Source organism: Ammospiza caudacuta, chromosome 6 (assembly GCF_027887145.1).
Source record: "Ammospiza caudacuta isolate bAmmCau1 chromosome 6, bAmmCau1.pri, whole genome shotgun sequence".
Classification (NCBI taxonomy): domain Eukaryota; kingdom Metazoa; phylum Chordata; class Aves; order Passeriformes; family Passerellidae; genus Ammospiza; species Ammospiza caudacuta.
This window is the reverse complement of record NC_080598.1, coordinates 45,966,384-45,993,764: the sequence shown is the minus strand read 5'-3', so window position 1 is coordinate 45,993,764 and position 27,381 is coordinate 45,966,384. Positions and strand designations below refer to the sequence as shown.

At 41.1% G+C, this 27,381-nt stretch overlaps 1 protein-coding gene across 1 annotated transcript in view; it reads left to right on the top strand.

Annotated features, from left to right (window-relative positions):
- The first annotated feature begins 15,161 nt into the window (after window positions 1-15,161).
- STON2 (stonin 2) overlaps window positions 15,162-27,381 on the top strand; it is a 53,065-nt gene continuing 40,845 nt past the window's right edge. The window contains exons 1-4 of the mRNA XM_058807350.1: window positions 15,162-15,299; window positions 15,554-15,759; window positions 16,207-16,452; window positions 22,665-22,862. Coding sequence (XP_058663333.1) covers window positions 15,672-15,759; window positions 16,207-16,452; window positions 22,665-22,862 — 532 coding nt within the window. The 5' untranslated portion in view covers window positions 15,162-15,299; window positions 15,554-15,671. The remainder of the gene's footprint in view (window positions 15,300-15,553; window positions 15,760-16,206; window positions 16,453-22,664; window positions 22,863-27,381) is intronic.

Sequence of the window (27,381 nt, the reverse complement as noted above, 5' to 3'; positions counted from 1 at the left end):
GTACTGGGGTTGCAAGTTAATTTCTCCATAAAGACATTTTCATATGCAGATTGCTCTCTGAACTATTTAAAGGCAGAAATAAGATTAATATTGCCATACAATTTATATTATTAGGTTTGTAATACTCTTACAGTTTAACAGCTTAAGCACAATTTGGTTAATAGGCATTGTATTAACTTTCTTATACTTGCATAATCCATAATCTGCGAAATTCATCAGGGTCCAACAAAAGAAGTGAGGTTAATTTGTGTTAAAAGCGTGCACGCGAATTCACCAGTTACAAAAAAATAGCGTTGTAGTTAAGCATACCCGCTGAATAACCCCGAGCAGAAGGATATTTTGTTTGCATTATCGATTGTTATTTGCACATTGCTATTTATTTTTGCCCGTGGGCGAACAGCAACGCCGCAGTCCGTTGCCTTTGAATCGTACTTAGAAGCGGGCCCTAAGGAACTTGGAAGGGATCAGCGCCGGGCGTGTGCGGGACGAGGCGGCCCCTCCGCCGCCACCTGTGCGCGGCGCGGGCGCTGCGGGGCGGGCGGGCAGCGGGGCCGGGGCTGGGGCCGGCTCCGCGCGGGGCGGGCCCGGCCAATGCGGCGCCGCCGCCTCCGGGGAGCGCCCAATGGCGGCGGCGTGGGCGGGCCGGGCCGGGGATGATCGCGCTGGGAGGGCGATCGCAGCGCCCGCGGAGCAGCGGCCGGCGGTAGGTGCGCGGGGCCGGGGGACCGCGGGGAGCAGGAGGGGGCCCGTACTCTGTCTTCGGAGCCCCAGGGAGGGGGGCCGCGGCTCGGGGCTGGCGGGCAGCGCTGGCGCGGTCGGAGCACTTCAGAAACTGGAGCCGAGGAGCCCTAAAGCGAAGGCAGGTGGCCCTGCCGGCGGAGCCGGGGCCGCCGCCTGCCCCTCGGTGCTTGCGGAGCGGGGCCGCCTGAGGTTCCCCTCCGCGCTCCGGCCCTTTCCCCGGCCGGGGTCGCGGCACCGCTCCCGGCCGCGACCCTGCGTACCGAGTGCGGACCCGTTCCCCTCGGTGCCGGGCTCCCTCAGGGCCGCTCTCCGCGCACCGTGCCGGTGCCGGGCTCCCTCAGGGCCGCTCTCCGCGCACCGTGCCGGGCAGCCGGCAGCCCTGCGAGCGGGTCGCTGCTCCTCGGCTGCGGAAGGGTTAACGCTCATTAGCAGCAGCGCGGGGAAGCTGCTCGTATCCACCTACCCCTCAGCTGCTCCATGTAATTACTCATGGTTTGGTTTTTTTTCTTGCTTGTGTCCGCTAAATTATGCTGCTTTTGAAACGCTTTTCTGCGGTTCAGATATTGCAAGGCAAACAAAAATCTCTCATCTTTCTGTTGTCGTGTTTGAATACGCTATGTTAAATTGTAGGTTTAAAATGCTCAAATTACACATTTCCATGCAAAGTGGATTTTTGTGTTGATATACGATCAGACAGCCTTCTCTCTGCCCATTTGTTTAGTTCATGTGTTAAGTATTCTTTTTGTGCAGCATCTCCACTTTTCTCTATTGATTTTTGTTAATTGTTTTGTGGATTAATTTATTGTAATCAGCCTCAGCTTTTCTCATTTTTTTCTTTCCTATGGCTTAATCTGTTTGAGACTTCAGGTTTCCAGAGACACAAAAGTTTTAAAAATGCTTGACTGCTTGAGTAGATCGGGTGATGCTTTGCAGCTCGTGTCTTCTCATACTGTAGTTGTGCCTTTTGCTGGGAATATCCGTAGGATAATATTGCAGTGTTGGTTTGAGGGCACTTTTAGTATTGTCAAGGCAAAAATTTGGCAAACATTGACATTTCTTGTGAATCAGATGTGAATCATTCTTGTATCCTGTGAAATGTGTATTTTGCAAATTACCAGTCTGGGCAAGTAAATTTCAAACTACAGGTTGCTTGGAAAATGATTGTGTTCGCTAATTCTGGCATGTGACTCTGTTTTTGTTTCTGCTCTGTCAAGGGGATGGAAACATACCTTGCATTACACAGACAAGTGAGATCTGGACTTTGGCTTAATATTGTCCAGATAAACAGGTTTATTTTAATAAAGTTTGTGTTATCACCAAAAAGCTTAAGGAGCAGCTTCCCACATCTCTATGAGATGTATTATGCAAGATTATACAACACATTGGACTTTCCTAAGTACTTCATTTCTTAATTCAATTCTTCTAAGTTGTCTCTTCACCAAGAATTTTCAGATTTGATTGATTATAATTTAAAGCAGTGTTCCCTATGAATTACTTTGTTATGTGATGCTTTTTTTCAGGTAAATCTTTGACTTATTCTGTATATTATTAATGGCTTTTCATTATATTCCTATGATGCTTTAAAGTACAAAGTGAGTAGCAGTAACTTCCTAGCAGATCTAACATGCAGATTTCCTTATGTGTAGGAATACAGCTGGCAACTCTGCTCTTTTATAGTTTTGGTTTTTAAATTATTTTTAAAATATCAGTGTCATCAGGAGCATAACCATTAAACTTTCCAGTAAGAAAAAGGGTCAGATTTTTTTTCTGCCGCGTGATGCAGTGTATCTCAGTTGTACGCTCTTATAATTTGTGTCCTTAGTTATCATTAGGAACAGAACAGCATCCTTTGGTTTTTAACTGCAGAGCTTTCCTTGAGTTCCTTGTATCCCTCACTACCTCAGTGGCACAATTAATACTCTGTGGGGTTGATTTAGATTACAGTCCAAGGGATGCAAGGTAAAAAAGGTAACAGCAACATCTCAGCAGTGGCCAGCTCCCCATGTCGAGTGCCTGTGCTGCCTTGCCACCTATCTTGTGAAGAACTAGCAGCTGGTACAGTTCCCTGGTTGGGAAACCCAGACTGTGTGTGGGTTACAACCATATTGTGAGTGGGCTAAATACACCATGTTTATGGAGTCCATAATTTTCAGCTATCTCAAGTCTGGCATCAGCAAGTGAAGATGAGAATTGGTATCTAAGTGTGTTACAAACCTCTCAAGATGTTTTGCTCTGCAAGGCTTCTGTTGCCCCTGAAGCAGTGACTTTTCCAGTCTGTGAGACAGTTTCCAAGGTGGCATCAGCTGTAAGGTCATGGCTTGTGGACTCTCCTGCTCTGACACTTGGCTCCTGGTAGTACCCTTTCTTCATGCAGCTTTCAACCAGGTACTGCCCTGAGGCTTTGTGCAGTAGGCGAACAGAATCAATTTTGAGTTGTTGAAGCCCTGTTAAAGGCTGTCTTTGCAACACCATCAGCTTTCTCTGGAAGCTGGAAAACCAAACAGGTATGAGGAACTAAGCTATAGAACTATAAGGATTCATGTGGTGGTGGCAGTCTTCTAACATAATCTTTGCCATCTAAAAGTTGTGTTTAACAAAGACAATCACTTAAACTCAGCTAGGAAAGGACAGCCTTCAAAAGGCAATTCTTGGCCAGTTTATCTGAGCAATTGGTTGCATTACCCAAAAAAAAAAAAAAAAAGTATTCAACTGCAAAACCAGATTATTTTGTCCTCAGATGTCTTAGTGCATTTCTTTTGAGTCCATCATGACAGATACTCTCTTACAGGATTGTGAACTCTGCTAATGGATGTAATAACTTCACAAGTGGTTAACCTCAAGGAAGGAATGCCTGTCATTGTATGTGTTGGGTATGAGCATGTGTTCTCTTCAAGACTATAGCTGTAATTATGACCACAAGAATTTGAGTCCTAGGAAATTAGAAGCCTTACAAGTCAGCTTGTACGTCTGGAAACTTCAGGGATTAAATCTTTGCTCCTTGTAGGTGTGAAAGATTCACCAGGACCTTAAACAGGGCCAGAAACCCATCTACATGTGTCTATGTGGGTGAGACTGCTTCCCAGGAAGGGATTATGTATCCCCTATTGACTTCTGCCATCAATTTTCACTGTCTTCTGAATGTTCAAATAAGGTGAATGGTGTGGAACATCCTATTTTTTTCAAAGCTGAAAAGGGAGTAAAATGTCAGAAATTATGATTGAAAAAATTTAAAAGACACAGTCCTGTGAAAATACCAGGGAAGACCCAGCAGTGTTCCAGATTTCTCTTCTTTTCTGAAAAAACTATAGGTGAAAATACATGAGTACATTATTTAAAGTAGGAATACCCTTTTAAAATGAATGTCCTGATCACCTGCATTTCTGCATCTAAACAAAGATGCACATAAACTGATTCTGTTTGGGATAAAACTGAGCAGAAAGAGGAGTTCATTTAATGTACTCCCAAGTGCTAATGCAAATTCAGTCTACAGGATCATTTTGGAGATAATTGTTAGTAAAAACCACAAAAAAGGTAGTGTGAAAGTTGTGCCCTTAAAGCTAAGTATTTCACTCTACCACTCAGCTCCTATTGTTAAAGTTTTATGCTGTTTACTAGTGTAAACTTAGGATATAGTCTCTTGACCAACTTGACAACTCAGTTTTAAATTTGGTATAATCATTATTATATATTGACAGAAAAAAAAATACAAGAAAAAGAATTAACATCTTAGAACGATACTGAAAGACTTAATAGCAGACATCAATGCTAGGACAATGTGTGTCCCTTAGATAAACATAGAAACAAACACTGCTTTTTAAATAGGAAGGTATCTTAAAAGAAGTTGGTTACTGGAATGTATAGCTTTCTTATACATCAGTTCTATAGAGATAGAGTTTCTGAAGTGAAACTATAAAATTAAAGAGCTTTTGCTCTCATCAATCATGAGAATTCTTCAATAAGTGGTTTTTTGACAGGAAATACTTCCCATAATGCTGAAAATATTTTTTAGCAGTGATAATGTAAGTTTTGTCAGTCACCTTCAGTGAAATGTCTAGAAATGTGTGTAAGACTTCCTTGAAGTTTACACCCTTAGATGTGAAAAAGACATGCAAGTCTAAGTTAGTTACCCTATTCTTCTTGGAGGGGGAGTCACCTCATTGGATCAGGCAAAGGACCCTCTGGAGATGTTGTGCTCCTTCTCCTGGCTATAAGCAGAGCCTCAGGTGTCTGACTGGGCGGCTGGAGTTAAAGGAGGTGTGATTCATCTTGCTTTATTAAGGTAACCGAACTAAATGTCTCAGCACAACTCCTTCAGCTTGAAACAGAGGGCAGAGCTGACCAGTGTGCTTCAGGAGCCTACAGAGGGCCTCTAGTAGTTAAAAACTATGATGATATTCAAAGAGCAGTCAGTGTGCTCCAGAGCTGAGATTCAAAGTGGAGCTCCTGGTCCAAGGGCCAGCAGACCTGCCCAGTGAGCTAGAGAAAAAGGATGTCTTTTTGCTGAGCTGTTTCTTAATTCATTATGCTCTTTTAGGCCAAGTTTTAGTTGGCATTTATAGACATGAATATTTATAGAAACCAGTTCTCTCTGTGGACTCTTGGGTTTGCCAGCTCTGAAATGAAATGAAAGAATTATCTTCAATTTACTTTTGAAGTAGGGGGTGGCTATAGGATACAGTAATTTTGCTATCTGAATCAGGGGTGTCTGGTGAACAGAAGGTACTATTTTGCAGAACTTCATGGTGGTTTTGTGGTTATGTGGGTGACGGAAATGCATGAAAAAACATCTACTAAGCATTTTTGAAGAGAAAAGTATTACTAGCTGCAAAGCTGAAATTAGAGCTCGTCAAGCTCCACAGCACAAGGCCTGTTTATTTTCTCAGAGAGCAGTTTCAATTGAATAGCTGTAAGGAAGAATTTGGCCCATGAAGTTTAATGATTAGTTGCTGTTTAGTTGCCAGCTGCTCCTAATGACAGAAACTTGCCAACAGAATGCTCCTTTCTCTCTGATCCTTGCTAGGTTGTTTCAAGTTCACCACAGTTCAAGTATTTACCTGGCTAAAGCTTACATTCTACATATAAAAATTATACATGGTGGAAGCATCAGGTGCATGCTCCCAAATTTATCCTAAATTATCCAGTACATGAGTTTAGCATGAGGAATGCTCAGTTGATCTGTGCATGAATTACTTTGGGGGCATTCACAGCAGGAATCTCAAGTGTCACTGAAGAGGATAAAACTGAGGTAGAATAGACTTGGCAGATCTGGGCTTTCCTCCCCTAAATAACACAACTCTGACCTCTGCAATTGAATTGTCCAGTCTCTCTGAATGGAGGCAGCTATATTAGCTTACCACACTACATACAGGCTCAGAGCTTGACACCTGCACTCAACTCTTTTTTTCCCAGAAAAGTTTGCAGATTCTCCCTGTATCCAGTCCAGGCTATTGATGTGAATGTGCTTGGAGCTGACCATTAGAAGATGATCTCGTGGAAGCCATGCAATAATGTTGGTATTAATTATTTGATGTCTTTTAGCATGAGGTGCAACCAGTCCTCCTTCCTGCAGTTGGTATCAGACTTGCATTGTCTCCCTGTTGCAGCTTCCTCAGCAAAACACTGAGTGTAATAAAATACCAGTGCCTTGCTGCCTCCATATGCAAGAGGGGCCTGCATCTCTCACCCCATGTACCTCTGCATCACTTAAAAGATCTCACCTAGATAGCTGGCCCTGTGTCTTGGATTCCTCTTTTGGAATGCAAAAGACTGCCTGCTGTCTCACAGGCACTATCATCAGGGTGCTACCAAAGACTACCACTTATTAGTGTGTGTTAGTAAAAACAAAACAGCCCAAAACCTCAATAAAACTGAACAACAAAAAGTGAAGGATTTTCTCATACCCTCTGTTCTACATCAGGCTAGTATATTTTGCTTATATTTTGACTTTCTATGTTTTGTTCAAAAGTTCAAAACTTTCTTATGTTTTGATAACTAAACAAATACAATTAGGCACAAATGCATTAGACAGTACCATTGCAAACAAACTCTTTTTGTACTGTGTATGAACTTGACTTGTCAGGAACTTTGTTTCTACTTCAGATATATTTTTGGTAATATTTTATTAAAAACTGGGTACCTTTAAATTCAATCTTTGCACAAGCTTTCTTTTTTTCTTTTTTTTTTCTTTTTTTTTCCCCCTAGGGCTGTTTTTTCATTCTCTTGAAACAGGAGTAGTCATGCTAAAGGAATAGAACCATCATGTCTAATGGGCCTATATTTAGGCTGTCTGAAATAGAGAGTGACAACAAACATGATATTTGTGGGTTGCCCTGAAGGACTGCAGTGTCCTGGCATCACATTAAGTTGCATTTGACTCTTCAGACACTGGAAATGAGGAAAGACCAGTTGGATCATTGAAAGAATTTTCTGCTAGGGCAAACTTGTTCCCTGTTCTATCTCCTCCAGAGTGTTGTTTTTTGTCTGGCTTTAGATAGTCAAGCAGGGTTTCCTTAAACTGGGAGACAAGTTCCCGTTTTAATGTTGCCTTTATCTATAACAATCAAGAAGGATCTCCTTTATAACAAAAACCCCTTTTTAAACTCTTCATTGGAAGGGTGCTGCTGATACAGATTAGAAGTTATAAAAGATGTCACATAGAAATACACTTATAGATAAATAATTTATATGTAAATAGTTGTTAGCTACATGGATATACAGAGAAGGCTTGAACAGAAGATGACTTTCTCACTCAGTGTTCCTAATCACCCTTTTGAGCCAACATTCAGCTCAAGAAAACTTCTTTACTTTCATTCAGGGCTGCATCACTTCCTCAATAGTCCTTGTCTTCCTGATGCTTGCACAGTTGGATTCTGTGTTTTTCTCTCACTCTGAATCTGTTCTCCCATTCTGTGCATACTCACAGCTCAGACGGATCAATGCCCATCCTCTCCGTAGGCATACAGCCTCCAGTGAAGTATCTCTCTACAGAATTCAGTTCCTCCCTTGCTTGAATGTGGCTAGTGTTTGAGGCCTTGACTTCTTTCTTTCTTGGAGATTTTTTTTTTGTTTGGGGTTTCTTTTTTCCTCTTCCCCCAGCTTAGTCAAAATGAGAGTTTAACTGATACTGATTGATGGCAAATAATTGTACCTACCATCTTCACTGAAGGTGTTTTTACCCATCTTCTAGCATTTAACTTATTTGTAATCAGAAAATAAAGCCCTGATTTCATTTGTGCAGGTGAAATACTCCACAATGGAATTACCATCCTTACTGATGGAAGCAGGATCAGCTTTTGAGTTGTACAGTGACTATTTGAAATGCAGTAATTTGTTGTAATGCATATAAGCAGTGCTGGAAAGTTAATATCTGTCACAACAGGAGGGCATTTCATACAAGCCAGGCTGTGTGTTTTCTGAAAGACTGTTGTTCATCCAGCATGATATTCCAGTAAACTTATGATAGCTTCCTCCCTTCCCTGTTTCTTTTGTCATTAGTCCCAGCTCAGAAGAAGGAGAGTAGATAGGATTTTATGAGCTGTGTTCACTTCTTGATGGCTGTCTTCAGTGAGGTCAGGCTGCGATGGCACAGTTGGCTCTACGGTGATTAGTTGTAGAACATTGTGCTTTTTGTTTTAGTGAGATAACTTTAAAAAACACTTTTATCATCATCACAACAGCAAATAAAATACAGGAGCTTTTGGAGGGTTTGGTAATGGAATACATCTGGCTAGCTTGTCTGCAGAATTTGAATGAGAACATATGAAAGCAGCAATGTCAGATGTGCACACCAGGTCACTCAGTGGGAATTTTCTTTTGAAACACACATTCCTTGTATTACTCACTTTTTGAGGTTTGAAAGAAGAAATAAATTCTTAAACACAGTTCCCTGCACATACTGTGGACTGGAGCATCAATTTTATAGTATTGTGTTGTGCAATAGTTGTGACCACTCCAAAGTCACCATCTTGAAGCAGAGAAGAATCTGTGGCACACACAGTGGGCAGGTGTTGAAGTCTGGGATCTGGGTGCTGCTTTGGACTTCTGCCCTGTGAAGGCCTTGAGAAAACAAGAGTAGCAAGGACCCTGATCCCACCCTTTCCTAAGGGGATGTTAGCAACTTCTCCTCCCTTACTGCATTTACATTTCCTGTTGTCTATTATGATTACAAGAGAATTTTGCTGAACAAAGTAAAACCTGAGCTATTCTAGTCTTTGGGAGGAAAAATCTTAAATTTGTGGGTTTTTCTTCTGTTTTTTCTCCTGTTTATAAAGTATTGACTGGGGGGGGGGGGAGAAGAAGTGCCAGATAATAGAGATGCAAATGTTCTGCTAAACAAATTGACACATTGCCTTTTTCCTGTGATCTTGTCCCAGTCCAGTTTTATTGCGCTGTTGCTCTGTATGGTTAGAGAAGCATTTTTCTGATTGTTGCCTCAGATTCTAGTTTGAGTTGAAAGCTTGGCGGTTTGGGAAGTTGTCCTTCGAGTTCCCATGCAATTACATGGCTTCAGTTACGCTTTGAATGAATCCTGTACCCAGAGTGAGCTATACTGAAAGTCCTGAGATGCAGAACTTCTCTTTTCCTGCTGTGACTGGTGATGTGAACTATCACTGTCAAACATTTTGTCTCACATCCTCCCTTGGTTTTAGCCTGCTTTATATTTCTTCTAATAGTAAAAATAAATAAAAATACATAAAAATTCCTATTTTGTTTTGCACTGCTGGTCTTCTACAGTGTCTTTCTACATTTCTCACGCTTTTAGGAGTACAAGTAATAGAGGAGGTTGTACAATTTATCTCCAGCATCAGACTTTGAATCTCTGTCTCTCATTATGAGGCATCCAGAATCCATGAACTATTTCTGAGGCATGCCCTTGGCAGGAGAGACATCATTGCCTTCTGAACTGCCTAAATATGCTGGTTTTGCCTGCAGGAGAGCATTTTAGGTGTCCTCTCTCTGTGGAAAACAGAGGAGCCTCTGTGGCAGATAGATTTTGGTGCAGAGAAAACAGCAGCTGTTGACCTTCCAGATATTAGCCTTGACACAAATATTCCTGGGGGAGACGCTTGTGACTTTCTTACCAATGCATCCTGTACAGATTCTCCTCTCTTACTGTCACTGAGTTAGGAGTTTCCAGGAAACCTGGGATGTGTGTTTGTGGCATATGCTTTTATGTGTGCTGGTTGTGCTGGAGAAAATAAGGTCATTCCAGGTCACCTCAGCTTTAACACTGCTTCTGCCATGGACTTGCAGTGTGGATTTAGGCAGATCACTTTGTATCTGCTGGAATAATTGGGAATGGGGTGGCCACAGTGAGTCCTGGGCTCAGGCAGACCACCAGTCTGCTTATGTGTCATTCAGAGTGCCAGATAGCTCTAGTCACCTTCAGTACCTCACTCCACCTTGCCCCATCTCTGTCTCAAATCACCAGGAGACAGCACTAATGACCTACCTTGTAATGGCACAAGGGGGATTTGCTCTGCTCTGCAGACACAGCAGGCTCTTGTTACCATTCACTCTGGTGTAGCCCATAATGGGAAAAGCCATCCTTTCTCCCAGAGAGGCTGCCGGAGTTCCATGAGGCACATCCATTTGTCTCCCTTTGGGCCCTAATGCTTCCTTTCATATTGTGAATTTTTGTTTGTTCTGCTGTTGTGTGTGTGTTACATGCACCAGGTAACGACTGAGTTTTGTAAGCCGCATCTGAAGTCACGGAGCTCATATAGGAGCATGCATCAGAGTAAGTAAAACTGGTCTAAGATCTAAGACAGAGTTTTATCAGAGAGTCTCTCAGGGCAATTTACAAGCTGCAGAGCTGTGTATGTGGAGAAAATATTGTCAATATTAGGAATACCATAATCAACCATATGTAACTTTATTACTGTCATCATCTAGGTCATTCATAAGGTAAACTTACCTCAGGCATTTAGGCAGAGGTTGATAAAATGATTTTTTTCAGTAAGAAGGATATCTAAATCCAGTTCCTTTATTTCATTTGGTTTCTCAAGTTCATTGTTTTGGTTTATTTTCCTGTTGTTTAGCACTGTGTTTTGTTTATGCTGTTGCACCTTGAAGTACTTGGGACTGGCTTTTGATGCTGGAGAACAGAGTTGCAATTTGGAGTTAGTTTATTATTCAGCTCATGATGTGCTGATGGTCAGTGTTTATTTACAGGCCAAGCTGAGAGGAAGAGCCATGAGCTCTCTCTCACTTGGAAATTTTCCCAAGGCAGCAATCATTCCTCGCTTCATGCTACCAGAATAGTTTCATCTGTACAGGTTTGCCAAACACATGGTCAAGATAAAATTACTTATTTTTCCTTGAGGCTTTCCTGATGGGAGTGAAGCTTGTTTGTTACAAGAAAAGCCCTGCTCAGAGTCTTTCCTTTTCTTACTGTCCCTTTGGCTTAGTTTCTTTTCTCTTCTAAGTGAAATTTAACAGCTTGTCTACTTATTTTCCCACAATGGTCTCCTACAAAACCAAATGCAAGCCACTGTAACCAGTCAATCTTTCAGTTCCTGGAACTGTAAGGGAATGTATAAGCAAGAAAAACAGAATCACTGTATGGATTACAGGATTTTTTTCAATAGTATCGCCATGTAAGGCAATAGAGACTATGCACTTAGCACGAGCTTGCTACTGATATATTTGGAAAACAAGAAAGCAAACAACTGAATTTCATTCTCAGTATTTTTATTCTGACTTTTTTCTCCTGTTTTCCCATATAACTGTAACCTAGTAACTCTGGGTAGTGATCAGAAAGCCAACTGCAGCCTGCATCATATGGATGTAACTTGAAGCAATTGGAGAAATGACCTTAGTGCTTGAAATTATTTACTGTGCCAAGCTGTTTCTTCTCAGCAGAGTTGAAATCTACTGAGAAACTGTTTGAGTTTGCTGTCCAAACACATGAGTAATTAAATGTTTGGAATGGTATGTTTGCAAAAACACCATGCAATTACAGATACTTCTGAAATCCATTACAGATACTTCTGATACTTCTAAGCATCAATAGTGGCACAAACGTTTCTACATACCAACATTAGTACTGTTGGTGTTTGTACTCACAAAGTGTGTAAAAGTCCCTCCTAAAGTGAGGGCTCATTGTACAAGGTGCTGGGTGTCAGACTTCTGGATAATTATGTGTGTCCTTCTCAAATACATGATTTTGGTTTACCAAGATAAAGGGAGAAGGACAATGCTATTCCTTTCATCTGTTTCTGGAGTGGAGTTGTACAAAAGGACAGATGTGTAATCACATCACAAGAAGGAATGGCTGTAGTCTGTGAATTTACATAGTTTTGAAATAAGAGGTTTCTAGTTATCAAAGCAGTTCTGTCATTTTAGAATAAACCTTCATCAGTTTTCAGAAGGGCTTGTATAATCAAAACACCGAGGGGACTAAAGAGACACAGAGTTTTGTTCCAGCTCTGTGATCTCTGCCTCCTGGAGACCTGGAAATAACTGTCACCTGCTTGTCACTCATATTTACATGCACCACTGTGAAACTGTAATGTGAAAAAGGGACACCTGAAGCAGAAATTTCAGCTTCTTAGAGAGGTTTTTTCCTCATGGTCAGGTCACTGCCTTGGAATTGATGGTAAGGATCATTGGGGTGAATAAGTAAAACATTGTATTTACTGTGTAATAGTAGGAAACAAACAAACTTCTGATTCACTTCTTTTTTTTTTTATACCAAAAATCTGATAAATTAGCTTACTTTTTTTAACCACTTCAGCACTAAATGCTTAGTGCACATAATAACACAAATCCAGAAGTAACAATCTAAACAATCCTGTTAGTGTAGACAGAAAAAGGTTGCTGGTCTGGCCTGGTTATATCTTGTTCCAAGAAATGTGTTTCCATCTGCTCTTATTTGGGCTGTGCAGCATAAACTTTTGCTTTAATTGTAGCTCACTTAGAGTTTAGAAGATCCATTTGTTCTTAGTCCTAGTAGGCTCCAAAGTTCATTCCTCTAGGAATAGCCAGAGATGTTTGAGATTTCTGAAGAACAGGAAGGAACACTCTGAAATTCACTTGCAGAGTACTCACTGCAATGTTTAAATAGTGGTGCCGGCTGCTTTGGTACAGAGAGGATTCAGGGTTACCCACAATTCAAATGGTTCCTCTGCAGAGATTTACCTCTGTAGTGGTTCTGCAGATTGCAGCATCGTTGTGTTAACTGAATGCACAGTGGCACTGGTGTTGTGCTGGCTGAGGCCCATTGCTTCACACTGGGATGGGCATAGGTCTTTCTTGAAGGAGAATTTTGGAGAGTGAATGAGAGGTGAAGTTTGTGGATGAAGTATTTTTTCCACATAGTCTGCACAGGTGTTAGCTATACATGATTCATAATTCTGTACAGGCATTTAGGTCAAGGGGTGGGATTGAGGATCTTTGGTGAATGTTGAAAGAATGCAAAACTCTATATTTTTCTTTTTCTTTTTTAACCTAACATATGCATCCTCAAAATGCCTCTATGCTGAATATCTTTGAAGTTATTAGTTACTCAGACTGCCTTTCTTCTCTTTCAGGCTGCTTGTTTAAAGGGCGTGATAACCCTGATAAGTCAACACAATCTCTTTTATTTACCAAACTGGGAAGTCTCTAGAAAATTCCTGTCATGGGAAACTTGTGTAACCCTCAATGCACAGTATTCTTTTCTGGGCTTATAATGATTACTATCCATTTTAAAGTGCTAGTTTTGCTGTCTGGTACTAAATGGATTTTAAGAATTATATTTATCACAGGGCAGTAGGGTACTAGAGGAAATCCATCTTAAAATAATGGTGTAATTCTCCCACATATCTGTACTGCTGAAACAGTCCATTTTCTTGCCTTCTTTCATATCTTTCTTCCTCTTGAAATTAAAAAGAAAAAGAAATTTAAAAATGAGCTCTACTGAAGTCTCTGTGCATACAGGGCAGGGTAAACTGTTTTCTTTTTTCATTTCCTGCCACTTCATGCTTCTGTCAGGACTTTTCCAGGAGAAAGGGCAGGTCAGTATCCAGTTGTCTGGGAAAAGAAAACTTAGTTACAGATATTTAAACAAGACCAAAACAAACAGCTTAATTGGTCACATGAGAAAAACAAGACACCAAGGTCATCCTCTCCTTCCCTTTTATGGCCTCCAGATGACCCTAAACATCTGATTTTTTTTCCCTTAGCTTGCTTCTATGTTTAGCTTTGTAGTTCCTATTAACAGCACCCAAAATAGATATTATTCAGGGTAGGCAGGTGTACCTGCCCACACTGCATGGAGACAGGGGTCCTGCCATGGCAGTGGAGGAAAAGGGGCTCAAGTGCTGCTGCTCCTTGCAGGAGGGAATTGGTTGTGTAACAAGGGTGAGATGTGCAGGGTGACTGGTCAGGGGTTCATAGCCTCTGGAAAGTCTATGGCAAGGGGGGATCAGTCTTATGGCAAATTGCACTTGACCATCAGGATTATCTCTGGGGATCCTTTTTTGTTTTTGCAGAAAATGGTACATTTTTCATTCTATTCTGCTCAAAAAGATTCATCTTCTGACAGGAATTCTAGTTGTCAGGCAGGTTTGTGACTTCTGAACTTTTGACGTTTTCAGCTCTTTCTTGACTGCTGATCTGCCTTCAGCTGACAAAGGACTTTGTGGTCCTGAGGAGAATAATAATATTGGAAGCTATTTAATGATCTGCCTCCTTCAGAAATGCTTGAAGATTGAATGCATTTAAATATGTTTGCTTTTTAGGCCCAAATTTTGTTAATGTGGGGTAAAGAGTAGTCTCGGTGAAGTATCTGTTCTTGTACACTAACATGAAGTTTCACCCTGAAAAACCCTTTAGTTAGGTGAGAGACAGGAGGCCAAGAAACGCTGCTTAAAGCTCTTTCAAATAGGTCAGAGTTTCAGTATGTTCAAGTACTTCAACACCATGGCAACAAGAGCTTCAGTGCTTGAGATAATTGGGGACAGAATTAGCATATTTCCCCAGGAAGAGTCTTCTGAGAGTTTTGAAGTTTTGCAAAACTGGGGTGGTCATTGTTTCCAGTCAGAGAGAATTTCACTGCCTGGACCTGACTCTCCTGGTTACTAGCTAACAACCAGAGCACTTTCCAGTGCTCCACTCCATCTAGCAGATTCACAGATCTGTGTGAGGTGCATACTGTTGAAGGGCCTACTAAATTCAGTTTTCACATCTGTGAAAACATTTGCTGAGCTACAGCAAAATCATGCTTAACTCTGGACAAGGTCTAAGATGGTTTTTAAAATTAAATGTCAAGTGCCAGTCAAGCAGCAGAGTGGAAGGTGCATCTAGATGAGAAGGCAACTCTCTATACCCAGACCATGATGAGAGTCATTGGCCACTCATCTTCATTCTAGAATCAGCTACATAAATGTTATTGATAATGAAATGTGCAGTTTATTGCTTGCTCTGCCAAGGGATTAGACATTGTAAGCAGCAAGGTGGGCAAAGACGTGCTAATAGCTTGGAGTGGGGATTAAGTTACATCATCAAAATTTGCTAAACCTGGGAGAATCTCCTCATCTGCTCTTGCTGGGATCATGAGAGGCATGGCTCCTTGAGTAATGACTAAAACATTGGCTTTGGTGATGGACTGTTTTAACATGAAGATGATTGCTTTATATGAAGGAGTTGCTCAAGTGTAACCCTCCTTTAGACACAAGTGACATTCCTGTCTCAAAGGTGGTAGTGCTTTGACAGTACTGTGACTGTGGTACATAAATTGCTTTAACTTTCTGTATTATAAAAAAATGGTGGCACTAGTTCCTCCCATTTAATTTTCTAAAAAAAATCATCTACTTTCTTGTCTTAACAGCAGTTGAAAAGAAAGTGCAAAGGAGTTTCCCTCTACTGTCTCATCTCCACCGTACCTCTCCCATTCTGCTTCCTCCTCCTTCTGATCCCCGAGTGAAGATGAGTGACTGGCTGCGAATATGACATCTCTGACCGGTGTCATTGCCTCCCACCAGTCCGAGTGGGTGTCCTTCCCTGACGAGCTGCTCCTCCCTGTTCCCCCACCAGGTAAGCTCTGATTTTCTCTGGAACTGCTGAGACTTCCTTGTTTGATTTAGACCAAGTACTGGCATAAATCTAGCATATATATGTGATATATGTGGGACAGCTTGCCTTCTAAGTGGAAGCAGTTTGTGCAGAGATTGAATTATCTCCTGCTACCCCTATGTAATAGGAGAATTTGGGCCAAAAAGGCAAATCACTCTTCTTGTGTGATGTAATGTAGATCTACTACAGGTTTTGGATCTGTGCTTCGAAATTCAAGGCAGTATCCAACCAGCCATAGAGGACATCTCCCCTATTAAAATCAAGTGCAAGACTGCCCAGTGTTAATCCAAAAACTGCATTAAGTGAAGGAAAAATTCCTACATTTAGTGGCAAATTTTTGATGTTTCAATAAAAAACAATGAAATAATGATCAATCCTGTAAATCTTTCTATGTTACCTCTATTTTAGGTAGCACTGAGGCTCCTCCAGTGAAATGTTTTAATTCCTCTGACACATCTTCAGAAGAGAACCACAGTGCAAATGGAGGATTTCAAGACCTTTTCTGCTCAGAGCTGGAGGAGGCAGCTGAGCAGCCCAAGGTGGATTGTGGTAACCATGTGTCTCCCAGCACTGATCTGTCATCGTCCATCAGTGCTTGGGTTCAGTTTGAAGATGCACCGTGGACAAGTGCTTCATCAACCCACCCACAAACAGGTAAGGCAAAAGCAATGAGAAAGTCTGTTCCAGTAAGATAACAAAGTACAATGAAAGCATACCGGATTTTTGCCTTGCTCTTTGGCTTCTCAAAGGTTTGAGTAGTTTGCACTGTATTTTAACACAATTAATGTTATCAGAGTTTCAAAAAGGGCCTTCTGGATTGAACAAGAAATATTTTCTTTTTGTAAAGAAAACGAAAGCCTTTTGTGATTCACTCCACCTGTGTCTTGACTAAGTCTTGGAGATTGCCGAAATGCATTCATGGGGAAAGAGCACAGAGGTGTTTTCAGCAGTGACATTTCTTACATAGAGATATGAAAAGCCATTGAAAGAGTCTAAGCCATATTTGCCTTTGTATTCTGGAACGCAAAGAGTGGTAATCACCTCTGTGATCCTAGCCTTTGCCTGATCTTAGTCCCCATATGCTTTTTGCCAGCAGTTCATTGATACCAGCAACTAATGTGCCAGTGCTCATCAGTACTTCCTGCTCTCTTTTGATACTTCCTGATGTCTTGTGATTTAGCAGCTGGAGAATGACAAAGACAACAGGTGTTTACCTTAATTCCAGCACTGCATGCACTTTTCTTCAAATATAGCAGTTCTTTCTGACATGCTTTAAACATGCATGCAAATCCTCTGCCTTGCCTCATCAGCTCATGGTAACTGATGTGGCTATATGAGCTTCTAGCTTTTCTGCATGAACAGACTTCTGTCCTTCCTTGCAGGAGGTTGTGGAGTAATTGCCAAAGTAAACAACAGTTTACTTTTTCAAGTTTCAAGTTTCAAGATTCTCTCTTACTAATTCCACTTTATGACTGCTATTTATTAAAGCAGTTTAAAGAGTTATAGCTTTCCTCTGCTCACTGAGTCCATCAGATATTCCCTGTAACACATGAATAGTACTTCTGTCAGAAAACTTGGATTGTCAGCTTTGGATTGGGTTTTGGATAAATCCCATCTGGTTTTCCATCTGCTATTTTGATGGATGCTACAGACTAGTCCTTTTGAGACAGTATGGTTGGACCTTTGTGCACAAGTAAGGGAACCTTTAGAATCTCTTCTAAAAGAGATTTCTCTGATCTTCTTTATATTTATTTGTTGGTTCTTAGTTGTAAATACTGATTTATCCTTGTGATGTGAAGAGAAGGAGGAGTACCCATGAAGTGTAAATATGTAAAACTGAGATACTCTACCTCTCTCTCTAGTTTCATGGCTATGTGATCCTTATGCTTACTCACACAGCCACGTACTTTTTCAAATGGGGCTGTTGGTTGCTCTGACTTGGTATTTCCATCCTAATGTTGTTATGTTCTTGTTAACTGAAAAACCTATAAATACACCTTCTTAATTAAAAAAATCTTTTAATTAAATTAAAAATCTTTGCTCAACCTTAATAAAGCTAATCATAAGAAAAAGACTTCCATAAACCAAGTGTTATGGTATATTACCTGATGTCCTACCCTTGGAGGGATGTGGCCTGACCTTAAGGTATATAATTAGCAAAAGCACTGCCTGTTGGTGTGTGTTTTCAGTCACAGGGGACACTAGTCTGTAGGCAGAGGTCTAGGACATCCAGATGAGGGGAGTAGAGTAGACTTTCCAAAAGCATTGCAGTTTTGTAGGAGACACTCATTTGTGCCCCTGTAGAGCTTTGTCCTGTATGATCCATGTCACTGAGGGAGGATATTTGCATGCTGACTTTGGCATCTGAGATTCATGGAGGAGGGTGGTTCCCCTAACAGACCAGGGTGTACTCCATGTAATTCTTGCATGGGAAACTGTTATTCTATGAACTATATAGGAACCCTAAGGAAGTGTTTCCTAAGGGTATTTTAAAATCCTTACTTATGAGCTGGTCCCACTCCTTTTCTGAACCCTGTATGATAAAGGGCCAGACCAGTGCAGCTGACAGCCTCTAAAGGGAAGCAGAAATGACAGGTTTTTGTTTCTGGTCCTTTACTTTGACACTTGACAGCAAGAGGTAGGATAAACTCCAGCCTAGTTGTTGTCCATTATTGTGCAGATCACGATTTAATTCTATGGGTGGCAGCAAAGCTGGAGAGCTGCGCTCGCTAACACCCGGAGTGGAAAGCCCGAGGTGACAGCAATTACTCATTTCCAGTAGAAAACACTCTGCATAGGAACAATGGCAAGTACCCAGCCGGAGGAGGGAGGAGTGTAAAGGCTAAGTGCAAACAGAAGGATTGGTGTGGGAAGGATGGCCACATTTGAAATCTGTTTCCTGTGCAGGCAGCTGTGAAGAGCAACGTCCTGGAGGCTCAGCACCCCTGTCCGGGCTCCAGCGCTGTTAGGAAATCGTCTCTGTCTGTCTGTCTGTCTGTCTGTCTGTCTGTCTGTCTGAATATGCTTGAACAGCTGCTCAGCTGACCAGATAATTACCCAGGCTGATGGCCAGGCTGCCTGGAAACATTTTGAAAAGGGGATTGCAAAGTGGGATTTCCAGAGTGCCATGAGAGCAAAGAGGATCAATCCTCAGAGAGAGAGATTCTGTACATTGGGGCTACAGTATTTTGGCACAGGTTTCCCCAAAAGCAAATATTTCTCTCAAAATACTCAGAGTCTAAAAAAATAGCAATTTAAATACAGTTGGAATGTAGTGGTTATTCTATAGGAGGTACATTTTAAACAAAACCAAGGCTAATGCTGAATCCTTTTTGTTCTGGGAAAACTGAAGGCATTGTTGGGGCTGCAGAGGTTGAGGGACTGATGGCAAGAAACAGGGCTGAACAAACCGACAAAGAATTTGGAAGATGAAAAGAAAGGTCAAAATATGAGGTACAGAAATGAAAAGCACCCATAATAAGCCTCACTCACAGTGAAAACTATTTTATTTAGTATGTTCTTGTAAACCCTTCCTTCTGCCAGGTTCAGGTAGAGTAAATGCTAAGCAAAATGTTTGACTCAAAATATTTCAGCATTTGAGATTTATGTATAGTTAACTGAGAGCTGCCAAATCATGTGGATTTCTCCTCAAGAAGCAAAAACTCTTGAGTGAGGCCATAGAAATATTAAGAGAAATTATGTATTGTGGTGTCCCATTCTCTTTTTTCCTTTTGTGGGGAAAAGGAGAAATTTGAATTTTGGTATGATTATTATCAGCCTAGTCAAACTGTTACTGCCAAAGTGAAAAATGAGATTTTAAAGCTGACCCAAATGTTCCTATCACAAATGCTACACAATCTGTAAATGATCACAGCCAGCAGGTGACAAAACATTTGCATTTGTTACACAATGGGCCTCCAGCTCACAGTCTCATATTCTATCAGTGTTAGCTGGACTCTTCAATTCAATGAGGTATTCTTACTCACCATAATTAGAGTAAGGCAAGATCTATTACATCATCCATCCTGCTCAGCCACGCCCACTTCTTCCCAAGAGCTTTGTCTGGTTTTAAATGGCTCAAATTACTTGGACTCTTACCATGACCCTTGAGAGGCTATCCAACAGCATATCTGGGCTTAACTACTTTGTGCTGTTCTCTCTGAAAGTAGGCAATACTTGCAACACAAGATCAGCAGCTGGAAACTACACCTGTCACTAGAAACTGTGATGCTTAAATGTGTTAAAATGAGAAAAATCTGAAGTCCTATGTAATAAGAAAATAAATTATGCTAGCATGGTTTATTATAATACAGTGTAGGGATCAAGGAACACGTCCTCAAAACACCAAAAAGGAATTAATGCTTCAAGGTAAATCTGCGTATTAAAAGCCAATCCATTGTTTTAAGCATAGATATGTCAAGAAAATTAAAGTGCATGTTGAAGGAAACGTTTTTTGTTTTGGGAATCAGTGAGTTGAGTTTCAGTATCCAATGCATGCTACAGAATTTGCAATTTAGGCATAGTTCTGGCACCGGTCTTTCAACATAAACAGATTTCTGAGAAATTCCTACAGCAGAAAGGCTGTGACTCTCTGGCTATTGGCATTAGAGACTGAATTCAAAATTTCTACAAGAGCCCTGCCTCATTTAGGAATTTGGCTGCAGCGCTTCCAGGAATCTGAAGAGCAGCAAGCAGAAGCATCTGAAGAGAGATCTTAAACATGTGTGGATGTTTACTTTTGCTTGTCTTGCTTTTTGAGATTGCTAGATGGTCTTTTGGCTCAGCATAGGGGAAAATGCCCTTTTGCTAGTTTTAATAATTAGTGTTGAGGAACCTAGAACAGTCACAGGTAGAAGGTGACTGTAGTAAGAATTTAAAGAACAGCTGTTGCAAAAAAAGCTCCCTGTGATTTTGGTTTTCCAAAGTACAAGACTCTTTTAAGAAAAAAAGCAAACAATTCTGTTCTTTCAAGATGGCCCAACTTGCCTGGAATAAAATTAATATGCCCTTACATAGAAAAATTTGGCAATGCTAGTCCAGTCAGATGCCTTCTTAGATAAAAAATGAGTTTGGAAAGCACAAAACTAGTTGGCAGTATTTGAGTTCTTAGATCTTACATGTTTCTAAATTAGCCTGTTTTTTCATATTGCTGTGACTGACTTAAAAAAAACCACTGGAAATCTAAGATTTTTTAAAATTAAATAATTCCACAGTTTCTAGGATATAAAGCACACTTTTAAAAAAACACTTGGCTCCTGTTAGTGATCCACATACAGAGTTCAGCTTTTCCCTTTGTCCTCTATGTCCAAATAAAGTGCTTTGTCTGTCAGAGCAATTTCAGCTGAAGTTTTAAGGATGGCTTTTCAGGTGCTGTGTTTAACAAAAGGACTGAGAGAGGCGCTGACAGATTACAATCATACACTCATCATTCTTTCTCTACAGGCACTGAGCACCTCACAGTGTGCAGTTATGCAGGGAGGAGGGGTGGGCTTTGGTTCTGTGTCTGACACAACAGCTGTCAGCCTGTGCAATAAGGAGGCAGATCTGCCTTACAGCTCCTCATCCTCAGGGATGACTCCTTGGAAGGCACTCAGAGTCAGTAGCTTCACAGCTGTACACTTATAAAAATACCACTGCCTGCTTACCTGAGGCTATCAGTGCAGATATACAAAATAAATTCACACTTCTCAAGAGGCAAGGCAGAGAGCACTGTTTGAATGTTCTGTCTATGCCCATATCAAGGTTTCCATAATGTGGAATAATGTCCCATCACATCACTTGGATGGAGAGAGAGAAATCTTCTTTAACTAAATTTGTCATTTTTTTCCAAAGTATCTGTCATCACAGTAAGAGTTGCTTGTTTATTACATACTGAGAAGAGAATCTCTGTGTCAGTAGTTGTTCACTGTAACTGCAAGATTTGAGGAGCATCAAGATCTTTCTTGGTTTAATAGCTAAATACAGATGTACCAATTTAGAAAATAGTTACTAAGCTGATATTAAATTAGAACAAGTCTCTACCTGTACACTTTTCCTTAGTTCAGGAAGACTTTATTACCATAACTTTCTTTTTTATTAATATTATTTCCTCACTAGAGCTGCCCATTGTTGCTAGCATTCAAGTGCTGATGTGGGCAAAGAGCATGCAATACAAACAGTACAGAATACAAACTCATAGCAGTGGATGTGTGTGATTGTGTTCCGAGCTCTGGGTGATGGTTAGGCAGGTCTGAACTGTTTGACATGCAAGTCTGGCAAATGAGAACAGGATTTTTGGTCTACACTGAGCAAAAATGTTATGTAGTATATTCAGACTGGGGCTCTACATTCTGCATGTTCACAAACAAAAGTTATTCCTCGTGCACATTAGTTTCAGGTCAATTTCAGGTAATTTTTATACTCCCCCTCCATGCAGAGCGTTCCTGAGATGATGACTGCATTTGAGTGGGTGTTACAGATAGGGAATGCTTAATTAAATTAAATAAAACCACTTAAAAAAAAACTGTGGTGCTGTAAAAACTCCACAGAGTTGCACAACAAACATATTCAGGTCTTGTCAGCAGTGTCAGAAACGTGAAATCTTGTTCTGAAAAGTCACAGCTTCTCCAGTACTTGAGCAACAGGAAAGCATATGGCTGCCTGCAGCATGGAATCTAAGGCAGACAGCTGAGTAGTGCTGGAGGTGACAGTGCCAGGCACTAGCTAAGTTGTTCTGCATTTGTTACAAAATAACTGTGTTGCTGTGCATGTTGGAATTTGTATTTACAGAGCCCCAGTACGCTGATATAGCATGCCTTTGGAATAGTTGTGATCTCTGGGTAGACTGCCCTGCATGTCTCTAACCAATACCTGTTTTTTGCGACCAGTGTCTGCTTCAAAAGCACCCAGCTGGACTTCTCCCTCTTCCAACTCTTCTGAGAGGCAGGCCCGTGCCTCAGAGAGCAGCTGGACAACCAACTCGGAGGACACCAGCAGCCCAAGCATTGCTCCCTCCTACACAGATCTGCAGTCGCTGAATACCGAGGACTTGACCAGTGGTAGAACATCTGCAGCAGATTCAGCTGGTAAGAGGGAAGCCTTCAAGCTTCCATCTCAATCTTTTTGATGCTGCTCAAACTCACTGTTCAGAATTTAGCCACAGGGAATGGATCCAAAGCAGAATAAACTCAAGGATTAGGCAGACTAGCATTTTGTTCTACTCTAATTCAAAAAAAATCACACTTGGACTTTACACAGCACTGACATGTGCAGGCTCCTGAAGTTAGAGCCAAATGCAACTGTGTACCTGTTGATAGACTTGGAGCATTTCTGCTTTTGACATGCCACATCAGCTTAAGCTGATCTAGGAACTAATATATTGTGGGAGAGGCTAGATGCCTTTCCTTAATTTTCATGCAGAAGTTTTCTCAGCAGTGTATTCAGCTGAGGCAGGCCCAGTTCTGCTTGCTCCTCTCTTCCAGTGAGTGCCAAGACACAGATCCAGTTTGCTGGAGGCATTCTTTGCATAGTGGTTTGCACTGTTACTGAACAGTAAATGCAGAGAGAGTGTAAAACATGACATAAGATGGTTCAGGAGCAGATTTTAACCATTTAAGGATCTTGCATCTGACCTTGTAGGGCTCTATTCAGAAACAATCCTGATTATGGAAAAATGTGCTACATGGCATTGTAGCTCTTTGCTCCTCAGTTGTACTCTGGGTAATCTGAAGTGAGAGAAATAGAGCAGAATAGTGCCAGTCATGTCATGGAGGATGGGAACTGCTGAATGACAAAGCTTTCACCGCACATAAAAAAGCTGACATGTCAGGACACAGAAAAAAATACACAGCTCCAGGAGGAAGCACCTGCACATTGTTGAAAGCTGTTCAACCCAAGCTGAGGAAGGTCAGTAGCTACACAGTTTGGTGATGAAAATCAATTCCCTGGTGTCATGATAGCTCAGACGTGGGAGATATTTAATGTGTTTTCTCTCAGGTGGTGAATGTAAAAATATGTGGGAAATAAGATCTGTTTTGTCAGAATGGGCTTCCCAAGCCTCACTGAGGTCATATATCCCTTCCATAAGAAACATATGCATACATCACTTACAAAGAGTATTATTTGGTGGTTCAGTGAAGCTGGGTTAGACTTCTAGCAGATTTATAAACAGCAGCATGGTAGGTCCTGGCTCAGCACTTTAGACAAAGGATTTGTGGAGTAGTAGTAGTTACTTTGGATAAGTAGAGCTGTTTCTTTTTTCAAATAATTGAGTTACCACAAATCTGTCTGACCATTTTTATTTCAGAATACTCTGCTTTCCTGTTTGGAAACCACTTTTTGGTAGAAAGGTAGAATAGGCAAGTTGGAGTATGTGCTGGATATCGCTATATTGTGATTTGGTATAGGCTGCTGTCACTGGGGCTGTCTCCATCTGAGCAAAGGGAATGAGAGATGCCCAGTGCATATATAACTTCACATTATATAGGCAAGTCATAAACAAAGGGCTGTTGTATATGCATGTCATACTCATGGGATTATATCCTACATATGGCCCAAAGTGAAGCTGATACTTCAGTAAAAGCTTTGTGTGCAACTTTCTTATCTCAGTCAGTCACAAACTGACATATTTATTAGCAAGATGAGTACAAAAGCTCACTTCAGTCACCTAAAAATTTTGCAAGTAAAAAAGGAGGTAATACAAGCAAAGCTGTGCTGTTAGTTAAAACATAAGGTACACTAATCATAAACATAAAATACATAAAACATAAGATACACTTACACTTCCAGTACCTTAGTGATACTGGAACTTGAAGTGTGAAATACAGGGAGCCTTTGTGTCACCAGGTGTAGAGTTTGCAAAAGAGCAGCATGAACAAAGTGATCTGTTTGTGCTGTTCCTGGGATGCCTCACAGTCCACTCCCTGAGGTGGCTGCTGGCATCAGGAAGGTTTGTGGAAGTGGAGAAGCTGAGGACCTAGTTGCCATGGAATTGTTGTACAGTTGTGGCTGCTCTTCTGTTGTTCAGCCCACTGTCATCCCATCATAACAGTGCATAAGTGGACAAAAAATGTATGATCATTTTCTTCTCTCCATCCTCTCTGCCCCTCTCCAGAAATTCAGTTCTTTAAACTGACTTGAATCATGCATTTGATTTGCATTTCTCCCCTCAAAGGACTGGCTGCCTCAGTCTGTAGTAAAGTTTGAAGGCTCCACCAAGACAATGAAATGGCATGTATTTTGCCGTGAAGGCAAAGAGAGGAATCCTCATGCTCTGTGTGATGATGAAGTTACGTTGACTGCTAACCAAGATGTTGATTCCAAGGTCAAGCTTGCTGGAGGGAAAAAAAAATCAGACTAATTTCACTGCTAAAAGCCTTGTGAAAATAATAAATCAATGTTTGATCTACTTAGTGATGGTAAAGAATCAGGTCTATGAAATAATCTGGGTTTAATACTATTTCAAGTGAGAAAAACCTGGTGATGAGAAAAGCATGAAAAATTCTACTCTGTGGTCAGATGCTAAGTAAAATAACTATTTTAGCCATGGTGAATTTTTATTGCCTGAACAGGATAAAAGGACACTCTATTCCATAATTTCACCACTTGTCTTGAATTAATCCTGCATGCAAAATGCTTAAACACCAGCTGCCTGTGGTAGTTCAGGGCACAGGGCTTTGTGTGGGAGCAGATGAAAGCCTGAGGTAGGTCTGACTGCAGGCATACACAGAGACAAGTCCCAGCCATAAAAATGTGCATCTTGGTGTCCAGGGCTGGTGGGCTCTAAGCAGGTAGAATTGGCTGGGAATTAACTTTCTCACAACTGACACAAAATGTGAGTGTAAAACTTAAGGGGTTGAGCTTATATAATGCATGTGTTTATGCAAGATATAGCCTAGGAAGATATCTGAAGGAGGAAGATGGTAGAGACCTGAGTGATGCAACCTGAAAATTCACCCTTGCTACAGGGGACAGCAGAAAACCTCCTGACTGATGGAGTTGGGATAAGCAGACTGATGTCCTGTAAAGGCAGCAGTGTTGCAGGAGCAGAGCTGAAAAATATGTGCTTTTCTATCAAAGTGCAGCTAAAAGATGCTGCACTTCATTGCCTATGCTTGTTTGAAATCTGGCACCAAGAAGCCTTTTATATTATCGTCAGCTTTGCCAGCACAAGGGACTCTTTAGCCTGCAGCAGCTAGCCAAGAAATGTGGGTCAGGTGATAGCAGACTGCCCATTTACCAGGGGCATGTTTATGTGGTTCTAACAGCAAGCACTTTGCAACAGCTGGGCTTTCACAGTGTGTGTGAAGCTGTGTTTGGTGCTGCTGAAGTGCCCTTGCCTCAGAGTTCTTACCATGCCTCGCCACATCGCCCAGCTTGGATCAATGAGCATGAAAAGAAGTAGGAACTTTTGGCCTTTGTGCTGTGCTCTGCAAGATAAGTAACACAGGACATCTCTGTTACTGATACAATACAAGTATTTGTTCCTTCTGTAGCAGATGCCTGTCTCAGCTTTCAAAAAAGGCCAAATATCTGCGAGACAGAGGAGCAACGGAGAGGACTTCTTGTAACTGTGGTTATGGATCTGTTCTGAGGTTGTGCCCAAATACCTCACAGCTTGATTTAGATTTCTGCATTTCACCATTCTTCTTTAAAATAATTTTATCTATATAAATTAAAATTATATTGTACACAAAATATAGTTATATATGGTCAGTATGCATGTAATAAAGAAGATATATATATATTTACATAGCTCATAAACTATATTCTATTATAAACTTCATAGACTATATAATAGAGTCTCTCTGTATCAGATAATAAAGCTGTGTATGTCTGTGTGTAGGCATAATTTTCTTCATAGCAATTTTAGGTGCCTTGTTGGTAGTTGTGTTGCTTCTGTTGTGATTTGTATCTTAGCAAAGCTGCAGCTATGCCATGTTTGATGTTAACGGTTCAATCTGCTGACCAGTTGTTCTCTTTGGCACTTTCTTGTATCTCTGGGACTACTGGGATACTGAGGAAATTGTTGTGTTATTATTTTCTGAGAACATCTGCATGTTTGGAGATAGAAGGTTGCATGTGCGACCCCTAACTTCCAAAAATCCAGACAGTTCATAAATAGCACAAGGAATTAACTCTGAGAATGTTGTTGTTTTCAACATCATTTAATGGGGCTCTGGTGCTTCTCTTCCAAAACTTGGAAATGGCAATTCTGACAAGCTCAGCTCCAGCTATCTCTTGACGGTAACAGAGGGCAAGTAATAACTTTTCAAACCTTTTCCTAATGCTTTTCTGCAGTGTTTCTGTTACACTTCTTCTGTAACTGTAGCCAGCTAGATACTGAATCCTGATACGATGACTGCAAGAATGGTGTTCAGTGAGTTTCAAACAAGCAGCTTTGAACAGATTATATGGCTGTGCATTGTGGTTGCACTGAATGCCATGAACAGGGTACAAGCTCTGAAATTATTCCATGTTAATTACCACGGCAAGAGGGAGAATAGTACATGCTGATGATTACCACCTTCCATCCAGAGCTGCATTTCAGTTGTGCTGTGTAACTATTAACTAGCTTGTGCTGGGTCCCAGTCCCAGACACATGAA